The 16,484-nt window shown below is 32.9% G+C and overlaps 1 protein-coding gene across 2 annotated transcripts in view; it reads left to right on the top strand.

The window, feature by feature from the left end:
• The window catches only part of LOC150103295 (centromere protein L-like), a 139,167-nt gene extending 124,077 nt beyond the window's left edge, over window positions 1-15,090 (top strand). Inside the window, exons 9-11 of one of the 2 annotated variants that reach the window (XM_090398025.1) lie at window positions 3,520-3,622; window positions 9,894-9,956; window positions 13,210-15,090. In XM_090398025.1, coding sequence (XP_090254151.1) covers window positions 3,520-3,622; window positions 9,894-9,956; window positions 13,210-13,296 — 253 coding nt within the window. In that variant the 3' untranslated portion in view covers window positions 13,297-15,090. The remainder of the gene's footprint in view (window positions 1-3,519; window positions 3,623-9,893; window positions 9,957-13,209) is intronic. The other variant, XM_090398026.1, reaches the window with a different exon arrangement.
• The last annotated feature ends 1,394 nt before the right edge of the window (window positions 15,091-16,484 follow it).

The following is a 16,484-nucleotide window of genomic DNA, read 5'->3' as shown; positions in this document are numbered from 1 at the left end:
TCCTTTTTCATCTTAAACTGGATTCTTGGATGCAGACTATTTGAGGTGACTGAGGAAGAAGGCTAACATGTCTGAACAATGAGAGGCCAAATAGAGAACACATCACCTACATATCTTAGCCAGATAGGTTTGAGAGGGGCTGAGTCTATAGCTTTGGTACCCATGTAAAAATTGGCAAAAAGGTGGGGGGGTGGGGTGAACCCATAGCAGTTCCCTCTATTTGATTGTAAATTTTGTTCTTCCAAGGAAAATAACCAGAATCAATGGTGAAGAAAATGACATCTAAGATAGAAGGAAAAACGTTTTTTTAAGAGGGTTAAGGTGTCATTTAAGTAAATATTGGTAAATGTGAGGTGATGTCAAAGATTACCAATATATTTGCATTATTTAAAGTTAGATTGTCAATCAAGGTTTTAAAATGGATAGAGTTTGTTTATATAGGATGTGGTAAGTCCAGTTTTATTTATATATTCTTATGGCAAAAGGAATACAAAGCAGCTACAGGCCAATGTAGTCTAGAAAGCCAATCTAGGGCCTCATCTGTCACCTGGTGGATGTCCTGGAGGCCACCACCATGAAATTGGCACCTTGGGCAGTCATTCACAATATGAGTGGTCGTTTGGGCCACGGGGTAACAGTCACAATAAAGTTGGTCTGACAGTCTCCATTTATTTAGTAGGTAGCTACATCTGCCCTGGTTAGTTCTGATCCTGTTGATAGATGACCAGCTTTTCCTAGGAAGAGAAGAATCAGGCTACAGAGCACAGGGATCTTCAACCATGAAGCCATTTGTTGGAAGATTGTTGGACCAGTGTTCTCTCCACATGTCAGGTGTTGATGGTGAGGCAGCTGAAGAGAGTTCATCCATGGACCAGAAAGGGTTTCTTGATTTTAGGTGAAAACTAGGTGGATTTATGAGAGGCTGGTGCAGAGGCAGGAGCAGGTTGCTCATTACTTTATTGAATTCTTTAATCGAGGCTTGTCTTCTCTGTATATTTGGCAGAGTAATGTTAGATAGGACAGGCAGCCAGGAGAGAGGGATGCTTCTCAGTGTTCCACTACTTGCACACATGGTAGAGTTTAGCTGGGTGTCTATAATGTTAGTGTGTTCACTTCTTTCCCATACGGGGTACAGTATTTTGTGGCAGAGAATGTGAGGGCTAGTGCAGATGACCTTAGGACGTCTGCACCGCAACCCTAGGTTGTTCCAGCAAGCCTTGAAATAATATTATTGCTTGTTTTAATTTTGTTGGACAGGTTGATGATGATGTGCCTTTTATAGATTAGGCTTCTGTCCAGGCTCACTTCAATGTAAATTCGGCTGAGGTTCATGTTCTACCATTTTGCCACAGAAAGAGAGATTGAGGTGTGTGTTGATTTGCCTCTGCATTGTTCAGGGGAATGCTATGGACACTGATCCCCCATACTGTCAAACAGTATGGGGCATCAGTGGCATCTATTATAGGTCTTGGAGGGGTGGGTATAAGGTGTTTGTGGATTTTAGGTAAACCATATATCTAGGGCAGGGGGGGGGACGAGAACCAAAAGGTCTGAGTTTTTTTGTAATGTCTGGCAGTCTGGAAAATACTTTTCTAAGTAAGTTTTTTAACTTGTGATTCACGATCTTGGAGAATAATAACCATTTTTCGATATATTCCATGCATTTCATGAACCTCTTCTTCCAATGTAGCAGTAACTGTGCACCATGTTATATACACCTGGTTGATATAATCTTAGCAAAGTGAGCACTCATTAACTGAACAATCTCCTTAGCTTCTGGCACTGGCGTAACATCTGCATTCAGTAAAGTTATTCTTTCACGTCCATTCTTCTTTTGCTTGCAGCATAATGCTGAAATTGTTTTGGATGCCTTTAGTTTGCATGGCTAATTTTTCATACTCCGATTTAGCTTTCTGCACAATACTCATTACTTTTCTGGCCTGCAGTTTATATATTTCATAACTCCTCTCTCATTCTCAGGATATTCTTTCCACATCATCTTCTTCTTGTGAATCTCTTGCTTAATAAGGCACATCTGTTTTATTCCCAACTTATTTATTCTTTGAACACTAAGGATACATTCAGATATCACTTCATTTAAGCACTTTTTCAAAGATTCCCATTCATTGCTGACATTTTTCCCATTTATTAACTGATACCATGGGACCAGAGATAGCATTCTCCTAAGTTGACTATAATTTCCAGCTTTGTAGTTCAACATGTAACTTGTTCTAAATGAAGCATCAATACAAACAGATACTTCCCAAGAAAGCACAGCATGATCACTGTCAGCAAAGTGCTGGTAAAATAGCCATACAGACACCACCCCCCTTCTGACACTATGAGCAAATTCAACACTTTTTGATCTCGAGTTTCTTCTTTCATATGCTGCTTGAGAAAGTTGTCTCACAACAATTCAATAACTTCCTTTTCTTTCTTATCATGAGATTTCTTATCTACCCAATCAATGTTTGAAAATTAAAGTCACCCATAATGATCACTCATTTGGTACCCATAAGGCTAAATTGCCGATGCATTTCTGCATCCCCTGCAGCTGAACTGCCAGGTCTGTAGCAACACTCCACCATATATTTCATTTTGTTAGCCTCCACTTCACACCAGACAGACTTGAACTCACCACTACATGGGACATTGTTACCATCATTGTTTTCTTGTGTTTCTACCATAACTGGACTTAGTCTTATCTGATATCATTAGTAGTAGTACTCCTTCTCTTTTAGTCATCTGATATCATTATTAGTAGTCCTCCTCTCCTATCTCTTCTGTCATTCCTAAGAATAGTATGCCCATTACATTCGATCCCTGTTGTTACTGTATCTGATTCTGATAGCCAAGTTTCACTAATGTCAACAATCTTAGGCCATATCATATTCAATAAAGCAACGAACTCAACCCCTTTGTTTCTGATCCTCCTGGCATTTGTGTATAGACATAATAAATTACTACCTAGCCAATCGAGTATTTAGTTATTAGAACTGGTCATTTTGCAATAAACATTCACTGACCCTATATAATCTCATTTACATGGCATTTACTTAAATATTCAGTAAATATTCATTCAGTAAAAATAAATATAAATTCAGTAAAAATAAATTATGTAAATATTCATTACATAAATTCAGTACTAAATAAATATTAAAATAAGAAAATCCTTAAAGTAAAAACATAAAGTGCAACAAATATATGATCATCTTTCCATTGAAGATTTCCACATATGTTTTTTTCAGTCAGTATTCTTTTTAATAACAAAATTCAATCATCAATGTTTAACATTTAATTTGTAGCCTTACAGGTAGGTAAATGTGTCAACTCCTTGTGAATAAAGTTCAGTTTTTTTTTTTTCTTAATGTTTTAACTAATAAGTAATATTATACTAAAGGTGACTTCCATTTATATAAAAATATTTTTAAAACAAATTTATTCGCTTTACTTGAAAATAAATGAAACAATTTAGTTGCATTTCACTGCTTCATACTTTTCTTTTGCATTATTTTTCAGAATTCATAACTCAAGCTCTGGACTGTTAGAATACAGAGAAGTTGTTCAGTTCTTTGAATGTATTCATCAGCACTTTGAAAGCATATTTAGTTTTAATCCAGGTGTAAGTACATATGATGGGTTTTTCTGCTTTTTTGTTTGTTTATTTCTATTTATTTTTAAATACACAGGCAAAAAAGTAATGCTACTGATTTTTTAGGCTACCTTATGTATCACTCTTGGATTTATCACCAATGCTAAGGCCTAGTTGGCCTTAAGTCACCTTTTTTGCATATGGACATTCTTTGTGCATCATATTTATTGTTATCAGGAACCAAAAAAATGGAAGAACAGATCATTATCAACTTTAGTGTAAAGCTGGATAGAAGTCTCACTGAAACACACTAAAATGTTATTACAAACACATGATGGAACAAAACTGTCCTGAGCCCAAACATTTTGAGAGTTTAAGCATTTTAAAGAGGACAAAGAGGATGTAGCAGATGATTCTTGAATTGGATGACTGAGATTGACTAGCAGCTCTGAACTGATAGACAAGGTGTGCAGTGTGTGTGTGTGTGTGAAATCTTTACAATCAAAATACTATTCAATATTTGTCACTTCATCTCTTTTTAAAGTATTGGAGAAAACTATTGACACTCAACTTCTATACTATCCTGAAACCTCTTGGAACTAATTACCCATTATAAGCATGGATTCCGCTGTTGATCAGAGGATTTCCATGCTTTCCTGTTGTGTTTTGGAACTATTTCCACCCCTCTTGTGTATTTTCCTAAAGAATACGACCTATGTCTTCAGTACAATGTTAACAGGTTCCTTTTTTTTTTTTTCTGCTCACATGTCCACAGTACTAATATTAGGCTTAACAACATTTTGTGTACGAGATTACCATAAACAGGGGCAGCTTGTGCATAGGTACTACAGAACTGCAGCACCCCCAATTTTTCTCGATATATAAATATATTTATTTATTTATATTTGCTTGTAATATTTAATTTTATAATCAACAATCCTATACAATTCTCTCATTTTGTATAAAAAATAATAAAAATCCATCTTGTAGCACTTAGGAGGGCGAAGGATGTTAGCAGCACCATGTTTACCACAGTGTCATATTGCTATGTGCACAAGCATATGTACGTCATAATGAGATATGAGCTATTAGCATAATGCGGCACTGTCCGTCGCACAATTCCACTGTTGTTTATATGCAGTTTGCACCAGTAGTAGAGTGTTTGTAGTGCTTATCATGTTTTTACTCTGTCTCTTTAAATATTTGGACATTACAATTAAAGGATTTAATTGTATGTCCAAAAATCGTAAATCCATTCCTTTAATTACAGTTAAAGGAATGGATTTTATTTTTAAGTAATTTTGAATTATACTAACCTGTATAATTTTATCGATAATAAACAATATTTTTTCATGTTAAATTTTTTTAAAATTTTTACCATAATTTTATCCAAACACGTATACACTGTACTTACAGTGTGTATGTATATTTTGAAAGTTGCAGCACCCCCCCCCCCCTCAAGCCACAAGCCTCCACTGACCATAAATAAATATAAATAAATAAAAACTGTACCATTCCATTTTGTAAATTTGATATTATGCAACTTACTTCTCTGAAGTGCTCAAACTACTGAGTTATTTCAAAGAGTTTGTGATGTAATTTTTTCAGTATAGCCTTTTGTTGAATACTTATAAAGCTCAGGAACATTTTGTTGATTTCAGCCAGTCAAACTCTGTTTTATTTCTGAATTTTCAGTCTGTTGTTGAGGTAACATCACTTTGGTTGCATTTGGAGACTAGCACTTGTATCACTGTGTGTTTATTGTTTTTGTATTGATTTTTTTATATCTAAAACAAGAATGTTTCACATTGTTTACTGGGAACCTGCATATGATCTTCGCTATTCTGAGGAATTGTGACATATGCTCTTAATTGATGAAATTACTACCATTGCTGTTTTCTGATTACTAAGTTTTGCAACATCATGGCTAACACCTACAGTAATTTTTTTTCTTCATTTTGGCCATTATTCTGAAGTTGATAGCTTTGCTTGTTTGCAACAAGAATTGTTTCCTTCACTTTTAGATGACATAGATGTCAAAGTGCCTATTGAAAGCAGTTAATTAACTTTCTCTTTATAAAATTTTCTTCTGCTTCTTTGATGTATCTTCTTTCTTTGAAAGTGCCCTGTCTATACTTCCCATTTTCTCTCTGTGCCAACAGGAATTCCTTGTCTTCTGGATCAATCAGTTACTAGATAATTCAACCTTATGCTATATCAAACTGTGCAGAATCATATTTCATATTATTTAGCTTAATAGTAGTACTAAAAGTTGTCCATTTACCAAATTTCATCCAAATCTACAGTGCTATATGTGTACACATAGATTGGCAATCAACCTTAAGTCTGATGTCATTATTGCCAAATGCATCTAAAATTTTGTCCAGCAATTCATATATAAACTGAGCACAGAAGCAAATACTTCTTCTTTTGGTTTTTCATACATAACTATGTTAAAATCATGATGATAGTATTTTTCAGTATTTTTAATGTAAGGTGCATTGTTAGAAGTTTGCTTTGTAGTCTACAATTAGAGTTATTTTGGTAGTCCTGATATTTTTTATAAATTCCAAAAAAAACCCTTAGCTTGATGTACTCATGATGGTGCAGCTGTAATGAAGAAGCAACAGATGTCATACTATAAATACATATGTTTATCTATGAAGCCATTTACTGTGTCATGTTTTATGTTCCGCATGTTGATGATAATTATATTGACCAATGGGTACTAATATTCAGAGTAGCAAAAATGATTTTTGTTATTCAGGTTAAACAAAATGAAAACATTTACTTTTAACTAAAAATTAGCAGTGCATATGAGTTGAATAAGTTACTGTTAAGTAAAAGCCACTATATTTGTAAGTTAGTCTGCATTTATAATTGAACTTTGCCACTTGGTCTTCTCTGGTTCTTAATATAAAATACATATTGTATAAAAGATCTTTTAATAAATAATTTATGATTCTTATAAAAATGTTTTTCATGATCATCAAATTCCTGATGTGTACCCTCAAGGGGTGTACAGGATATGATAGTACTACATGAAAAATTTACATCATTACTAACTTCCTATCCACAATTTTCCTCCATATCAATCTGTTACCTGTCAAGAACACGAACATTATCAGATCTTATATCTCTGTCTTCTGAGGCATTTTTTACTGTATCAATCCACCTATATCTTGGTCTTCCTCTGGGTCTTTTTCCTGCCAACCTGGCAGAGAACACTTGTTTGCCAATCTTTCCTCTCCCATTCTGTTTAAGTGACCATACAAGCTGAGATTAGCCCTCCTAATGCATTTCTCAATGCTAAGAATGTCAAGTTCTTTCCTTCCTCATTTTTAATATGATATTGCCATTGATGCCATCTGTTCACTCAGGTAATCTTTCTCAGGACTTTTATATATGCAGTCTCTAGTCTTTGATCAAGTGGTTTATTTCTAACCCAGCTCTCAAATCCATAAGTTAAAATTGGTTTGAATGCTATCTTGTATACAGCTAATTTAGCATTTTGACTAATTTCTCTCTTATTCCATATAAATTTATTCAATTAACTTCCTACCATACCACCTTTGTTAATTCTGCTGTTTGTTTTCGTATTTAATTTACTATCTTCACTAAAAATTGTGCCTAGGTAGCTGAAATGTTTTACTTGTTCTATAGGTTCTCTATTCACAATGCAGTAGATATTTTCATCTGCCTGTTTTCATTGTCTTTGTCATTGCTGACCTTCAACCATATCTATTACAACAGTTATTCAATTTAGTCGGAGAATATTTTGCAGATTTGTAGCAGATTTATTTAGAAGTATAACATCGTCCGCATAAAGCAAAGAGCTGACATTAACATCTCCAATTTTGATATCAGGTTTAATACCACTTTGCTTCATAATGTGATCCATATAGTAAATGAATACCAGAGAGGATAACGTACATCCTTACACCAGATTTAACATTAAACCATCTTCCTGTACTTCCTTCAATTCTAACTGCTGACTTACAACTCAAAGACTGAGTATTGCTTGATATAATGTCCCATTGACACCATATAACTGTAGTATATTGAATAGCTTCTCTCTCTTGGCACCTTGTCATGTGCCTTTTCCAAATCGACAAAACTTAAATACAGATCTTTGTTATATTCCCATGTTTTTCCACTATTTGTCGTAAAGTGAAGATCTGATCCTGACAGCCTCTATTTGACCTGAATCCAATCCAGCTTGTTCTTCACCAAGCTTTTCTTCCACAATCCTTCTCAACCATTTCTCAAGTATACTTGAATAAATGTACCAGGACCGTTTTTTTATTTGTGTATGTGTAGAAAGTATTTTACCTTGGGTATAATAAATGTTAAAAATACCAAGCAATTTTAAACCTGGTTTTACTCCATTTCCCAAGTAAGCAAACAAACAATAAGTCAAGTTTACACTTGCAAATGATGCAAGTCTAGCTGATCCTACAGGTAGTGCAAGACCAAGGCAACTCATGGTAAAGGTGGCATAAGCTCTGATCACTAATCTTAATATTTACCCTTAATGCCAAAACACATCTCCAAGAAGGGGATGCATGATGTTTTGTATTAAAGGGAAGTGGCTCCTTGCCTTTAATACAAAACGTCATGCATCCCCTTCTTGGAGATGTGTTTTGGCATTAAGGGTAAATATTAAGATTAGTGATCAGAGCTTATGCCACCTTTGCCTTGGTCTTGCACTACCTGTAGGATCAGCTAGACTTGCATCATTTGCAGGTGCAAACTTGACTTATCGTCTGTTTGCTTACTTGGGAAATGGAGTAAAAACAGGTTTAAAATTGCTTGGTATTTTTAACATATATATATATATATATATATATATATATATATATATAGAGTTAGAACATGACCTGTTCTGTGTTATATGAGGGATGTTCAAAAAAATAAACCGAACTTTGTAAATAGCATACCAACCGGCATAGAGAGTGCACTGCGTCTATGAGTGCACCTAGCAGTAGGTTTTGACAACTAACACTGCCATTTGCCATGTTCTGCTGTGAGCATTAGTCATCGTGTTACATCTACTGAAGTGAGCACATGCACAAGCTGTTTGTTGGATAAGTGACAAAGTGACAATAAAAGAGCTTGAAGAACAACTTGTGTGTGTGTGTGAAATTTTGCTGCAAACTTTGTAAAAATTTTACAGCCATTCAATTGCTTAACCAAGCATACGGGAAGGACTCTATGAGCAAAACGCAGTGCTATGAGTGATTTAAGCATTTTTAAAAAGAACAGAACATTGGTCTGCGAAGATCCCAGGCCTGGATGACCTTCCACATCAATAGACGACGACCATGTTGAGTGAGAGTTTGTGCTGTGATTCATGGAAATCATTGTTTAGCTGTTTGAGAAGTTGCTGATGAAGTGGGCATCAGCACAGGATCTTGCCATCAAATTTTGATTGAAAAACTTCAAATGCATCACATCAGTGCAAAATTCATGTCGTGTTTGTTGACTGATGATCAGAAAGAGAACTATGTTGAAATCAGTCAGGAACTGCTTGCCAATGCAAATGGTAATGAAGACTTTCTGAAGTACATCATAACAGAAGATGAAACATGGGTTTATGGCTTGATGTTGAATCCAAGATGAATTGTCGCAGTGGGTGGGGAAAGGGTCTCTTTGACCAAAAAAAAGCACGAATGAGTCAATCAAAGATCAATGTAATGCTGATTGTGTTCTTTGATTGGAAATGCATTGTCCATTATGAGTTTGTACTACGTGGTCAGATGGTAAACAAAGAGTTGCACCAGGAAGTTTTATCGCATTTGAGGGATGCTGAGTGCAGGATGAGGCCGGAATTGTGGGAACATCAGACTTGGATGTTGCACCACGGCAATGTGCCAGCTCACACATTGCCCCTCATCTGCAATTATATAGCAAAACATCATACATCCATTGCACCCCATCCACCCTATTCTTCGGACTTAGCCATGGCAGACTTTTTTCCTGTTTCCCAAATTTAAAACCACTTTGAAAGGACGTTGTTTCCAAACCATAGAGGAGATTCAAGAGAATGTGATAAGAGAATTGTGCACTATCACAGAAAGTGCGTTTCAGTAAGTATTCCAATAATGGAAGAAATGTTGAGAACGGTGTATTGCCAGCAGAGGGGACCACTTTGAAGAGGAACATGCGTTCACATGAGTAATAAAGTCTTTATAGCAAAAGTTCATTCTTTTTTTGAACATGCCTTGTATAATTAAGTTATCTGTTTTAAATTGAAAGCAAAAGTTATTCATATTTGAATTATTACTCATTTTAATTCTAGCAATTTCCAATATGCAATTTTTCTAATTTGGGTGTTAATATACACAGTTCTGGGAGATTAAAGGTGAGCATATTTAATTAATTCATTGTTATTTGTAAAAATGAGAAGAATTCTTTTGTTTTTGTTGCTTATCTTATATTTATAAAATGTGTTGATATTGTATATTGTTGTAAGTCCACATGGAAAAACATGGTGTTAGTCATTACTAACACCAACATAAAGACGTGCACAAGTTTTCATGGAGAGTAGACATATGAAATCCGAAATCTTCATTGACTATTGTTGATACAATAACTTCATGTGTTTGTTCAGAATACAAGATTATACAGCAGATTTGAAATTGAAATAAAAATGAATATTGCATTGAAAAGAATAGTATATAAGAAAGTTTTTTTAAAAAGTTATAGATAAACAGCTTTTACAGGTGATCTGTAGACTCACCTATACAAATATTATTAAAAAAAAGAAAAGTTTGAAAACAAGAACCAAACCATTGAAATCTCACTGATAAACCTCTGACTGATTCAGCTAGGGAGATATGTGGCAAAGTTGTCTGCAAGGATAGAAAAATGAGAATACAATGGTGGACACAAGAAACCAAAGAAGCAGTCCTGACAAAGAAACATGCTGAAAGTCCCTGGCAAACAAGTCTGCAGATGTCTTAAAAAGACCAGAGAGATAAATGTAAGAGAGTTAAACTGTATAAAAGAAGCTAAACAAATAGTCAAGGAAATACTTTGGTAAGAATAGAGGATAAATATCAGGAAGAGGTGGCAAAATGTAGTGGAGATTATAGCAAAAACTTATAATTGGAGGAAAGAGTACTATAAAAGAAATCAAAGATGATAAAAGTGACAAGAAAATTGAAGATAAAGATATTCCAGATCTGTGGAGTGATTAATTTGAAAGACTGTTAAATGAAATCATCAGTGGCAAAACAGTAGTAGTAAATATTCGAGAGGAATGCAATCAGGTGTACATAGCAATGCTTGAGGTATAAAAATCTGTCAAAAGCCTGACATGTGAAAAGGCAACTGGAGTAGACAATATTCGACCAGAAATGCTTAAATAAATGAACTAAATGTGAGAATTAGAATTGCAGAGGAATTTCTCTACTATGTGTTCCATGTAAGATATATGCAAATATACTTGAGAAAATGCTAAGAAAAATTGTGGAACAGTAACTTGGAGAGGAACAAGCTGGGTGTAGGCCAAATAGAGGTTCTTAAGATCAGATTTTTAGTTGACAACAAATAGTTCAGAAATTGTGGGAATATAACAAGGATTCATACTTAAGGTTTGTAGAAAAGGTTTGAGGAGTTAGAAAAGTTTATAGGCTTGTCATATACCTGGAAAAGGCATATGATAAGGTACAGAGAAAAGCTTTTCAAATGCTACAGTTATGTGGAGTAAATGGAACATTCTAAAGAGCAATAGATCGTCTTTATTTCAGTTTTTATTTAATCCTAACACATAGTATTACATGGTTATTGAGGACACACTAACATCCAGAGATAAAGAGGTTATTATTCCCCTTTATAAAGTTTTGATACTTCCACATTTTAATTACTGTGCTCAGGTCTGGTCGCCTGGATTCCTTGGAGATGAGGAGGTTCTGGAGAGAGAGTTCAGAGGAGAATGACTAAGTTGGTGAATGATGTAAAAAATGCTCTCTACATCGAGAGCTTGTGGATTGCAGAGGTTGGTTGATAGGCAGAGAAGAGGGGGATATGATAGAGGCATTTAAATTACTAAAAGGTTTTTATAAGATTGATGTAGGGGAAATGTTTCAGCTGTGTGATAGTGATGGAAGAACAAGGGGTCATCCCTGAAAATTAAAGAAAAGTGTGAGAACGAGGTTTTTCGCCTGGAGGGTGGTGAATGAGTGGAATTCATTGCCAAACTCAGTTGTGAGTTCTTCATCTGTAAATGAATTCAAGAAGAGATATGAAAGATATTGTTTTTCTAGTTTGGGTCTCCTGCGATGAGTCTACTGACTCCATTGAGATATCCGTAATAATAAAGTTGTAAGTCAGCAGTTAGAACTGAAGGAAGTACAGGAAGATGGCTTGATGGAAAATCAAGTGCAATACAAGGGTACACACTATCTCCTCTCTAACTCATCTGTGGATTGCATTATGAAAGAAAGTGGTATTAAATCTGATATTAAAGATATCAAACTTCTTTCCTTGATATAATGATGTTGTACTCCTAAAAAAAAATCTAATGGAAGGCTCCATTCAGTTTCTCTTATTAAATTGAATAACAGCTATAACTAATTTGGCATGACAATCAGAAATAAAAATACCAAAACTATGAAAATAAACAGGAACATATCAGCTGTATTCTCAGTGGAGAACCTATAGAACAAGTAAAGGTATTTTAAGCATATTAGTATTTTAGCGTATTAAATATGAAAATAGACAACAGAATTAGAAACTGCTATGGTAGGGAGCCAATTGAATAAATTTATATGGAATAAGAGAGAAATTAGTCAAAAACACTCAACTAGTTGTATACAACACAGTGTGCAAGCCAGTTTTAACTTGTGGATAAGAGAACTGGGTTAGAAATAAAGCACTTGAACAACGACTAGAAACCATAGATGAAAGTTCTGAGAAAAACTGAGAGAGTGAATAGATGATATCAATGGCAGAATCATATTAAAATGAAGACATTAAGAAGGAATTTGGCATTAACAGTCAGCAATGTCAGATTAGAGGTGGGACTCCCATCTCTAATCTTGATTCGTCATATTCTATCCTTCTCCTTTCCCCTAAAAATATTCTATCTTTTACCTTCTTCCCAAAGAATTTACAGCCCATTCTTGGAAACTTGGTTTTTAATCCACATACCTTCATTTTATCTGCAATTTTAGCTCCCACATTTTTCTATCTCCACATTTCTGCATCCCTCTTCCTTTCTGTCATACTTCAGAAGTGATACATAAATGTTTATCATTATACGCTTGATGCTGCTCCAAAAGAAGAACATCCTACAAAGGTATGTCCAAAATTATTCCTTCCTTATATTTTTCATATATGTATGTCTTTAAAATATCAATAATGTTTTAAAAATTGAGTAAAAAGCCAATGACATTATACAAGAGGTAGTCCTAAAGAAAAATAGGCAAATTAGCCATAAAAATTAATATTAAATATTTACTTTTTGTTCACTGGCCAACCATGTAACTGAATACCTCATTATTCTTAAATGATCACTTTATGTTATGGACTGTGTATTTTATTTTAATCTTTTTAATTTTGGTTATTTTGGCAGTATACATACATTTTTCTTTTTCTTTTTGTCCTATTAGCTCTTCTTAAATGAAGCTGTGCCTAGGGTATTGTCACATATTAACATGCTTGCTCAGGAGACTCTACTTTATGGGCAGTATTTATGAAATGTGTATATTATGTAAATATGTATTTTAAAGGTATATTTGAGTAGTAGATTGAAACATTTTTGTACAGTGTGTATAAATGAAACTGGTAAAATGGCATAAAAAAGTGGAAATTTTAATGCACTTCATATGTCCCCTAAATCAGGTAATTCATAATCATAATTATACTAAATTCATCTTTTTTGGCTTTTAAACTATTTATTTGAAATCCAGTTTTAGGCAATGTAAGCAGTTTTATCCTTGATTTTCTGTATGCTTTATACTGCTTAAATTTTAAGGGTTGTGACTTAAGTTTCAGCCAATCAGGTAACTAACTAAATGTAATTGAGAAGTCAGTGAACTTTGGCATTAAAATGTATTTTATGTAATTTAAAAAAAAAAAAAAATACTTGTCCATTTTACATAACCATAATATATCTTGTATTGTCATCCAGATTTTAAATTCAGTGTTAATTCTTGACTTAGTATTCTGTAGAATACTATTCTGTATGCTTTTGTTTGAAGACAAATAGGAAGAGGAAATCAGATTTGATTCACCGGATTTCCTAGCTAGTTTTACATATTTATGTCATTTTAAGAGGCAGGTAGGATCCTTTTTAATAATTCAGTTCATCATGTAATCTATTTATCATGTCCTAAGATATAAAATAAAAAGTTTAATTTTAATTAAACTCTACTACTCATTTAAAAAAAATTAATTTATTGAAAATTGTTTTAAATTTTAACTTAAAACAGTCTAAAATTTAGTATAATCTAATTTTTTAAAAACATTCTAACAGTCATCTGCATGGTAATTGTTTGAACTTGTTGGTTGTGATATAGCTCCCCATGTTCCTTTGAAAAATTAATTATATCTAAATTGCATATTGGGACAGTTGTGAACGAAAAAAGAGAATTGATTTCTATATTGTATTTATGAAAATTTATTATTTGAGTACTTGGTACTTTCTGGTGTTGTAGTAATAATGAACTGACGTAGTAAAATAATGAAATTATAGTAATTAGATATGTGATTACTATATTTTTATTGAAGCAACTGCTGATTTTTAAATGTTTTTCATCTCATCTTTGGTCATTTATAGAAAGGAAATTCTAATTGGCATGAAAGTTATCACTTTTAATCATGCATAAAGTTTAAAATGTAAATCAAAATCATTTTTTTAATTACAACATTAAAGATTAAACTTCACAAAATTGTATGTTTTATTTTAATATTTGAGACTTTCATCATCACACGTTTATTACATTAATCATCTATACGTTGTGATAATAGTAGTATATTTTTATTCTAATTAATTGTTGATAATAGTAGTAGTATTTTTTTAAAAAAAGGTTGTTACTAAAACATAAAAAAATTGGCAAATTTGGAACAACAGTCAACTCTAACTATTGTGAACTTGTTGGCGATTACAGCAATAGTTTGTTACAGGTGATGGTTTGCTGTATGGTGTACTATGTCAATTTCCTCTAGAATGTCATCATGCTTATAGGTCTTCATGCTTCTAATGTAACATTCTTCTACATTTAATTTTAATACGTGCCTGTGATTTATATACTGCATTGTTTGCATTTGTCATGAATTCAGTTTATGAATCCTTCTAATACAGTAATTCAATAGTTTTCAATTTTAATTGCATTTGTATTTTATAAGTGATAAAGTGGATATTTTTAAACATAATGCAAATTTGAGCTCAAATATTTCTGAGTAAAAAATTCATATTGCAAATTTTAAATTAAAAAGTAATGTGTAAATATAAAAGTAGAAATTAAAATATGTTACTCAATTGTGAAATTTTTAATATGATTTTATTCTAAAAATGGATGTTTTTTTTTTTAAATAAAAACTTGTTAAAAAAGAAAAAATGAATGACCTTTTTTTTTTTTTTTTTACTAAGACTTCTTAGAATATCAGTTGAATATTATCAAATATATGTACATATATGTTTTGTAATGTCATCATCATGCATATCAAGGATTTAGGCCTAGCTTGGCCTTAGAAGTCATCGTTGAATCGTTTAAGAGGATGTCCTGGTTTTCTTTTTCCTAATGGCTTGTACTTTAAGGCTTGTTTTTGGTAATCTTTCTATTTTCATTCTTTGAACGTGTTCCATCCATTTATGTTTATATTTTTTAATTTTTTTCTATTACTGATTCTTGGTTTAATTCTTTCATAATTTCTTCGTTTCTTTTGTTATCAAATAGAGTATACTTTGCAGTTTTTCTCATAAACTTCATTTCTGCTGTTATTAATCTTTGTCTTTTTGTTTTATTGTCCAGATTTCACTTCCATGCAATAAGACTGGTAGGGCTAACATATTGTATACTTTTAGTCTGGTTTGTTTTTGAACTAGGTTTGGTTTAAATATAGAGTTCATTACATCTGTTATTTTTAAATATTTTGCAGTTTTTACGTTTATATCTTTTTCATTTTCATATGTGATCGTACATTCTAGGTAGTTAAATGAATTCAGTTGTTCTAAGATCTTGTTATCTATTACTATTTTAGTTCTTGCTGGATCGTGTCCTTTAAAGGCCATAGTTTTTGATTTTTCTGTTGATATTCTCATACCATAATCTTTGGCTCTCTCATTTAGATCTAAAATAGCTTTCTGTAAGTTATCTTCAGAATTTGTAATTCTTATTTGGTTGTCAGCAAAAAGGAGAGTGTTTAAGTTCACAGTAGGAGAAAGTTTAATACCTTGATGGAAATTTTTATTCCATTTTATTATTATTTCATTTAGATAAATATTAAAAAGAGTTGCTGAGAGGGAACATCCCTGTCGGACCATTTGGTTTATCTCTTTCATATATGATAGCTCATGATTTAATCTTATTTGTATTTGATTATTTTCATATATGCTTATGATAGCTTTTAGGATATTATTTGGTATTTGTCTTTCTTTTAATATGTTAAATAAAATGCTTCTTTTAACTTTGTCAAATGCTTTTTCAAAGTCAATAAATGCAATATGTGTTTCTAAACTGTATTCTCTTCTTTTCTCTATTATTAATTTTAGGCAAAAAGCCAGGTTTATACATGATCGTCCTTTTCTAAATCCATTCTGTTCTTCTAAGATAAAATTTTCAGAATATTTCATTAATTTGCCATTTAAAATTCTGCTATATATTTTGTAACAGGAATTTAGTTTACTTATACCTCTATAGTTTTTAGGGTCGTCTCTACTACC

Source organism: Typopeltis vanoorti, chromosome 9, assembly GCF_054136105.1.
Source record: "Typopeltis vanoorti isolate ZY-2024b chromosome 9, IOZ_Tvanoo_1.0, whole genome shotgun sequence".
Lineage (NCBI taxonomy): Eukaryota > Metazoa > Arthropoda > Arachnida > Uropygi > Thelyphonidae > Typopeltis > Typopeltis vanoorti.
This window is presented reverse-complemented; position numbering and strand designations above follow the sequence as displayed.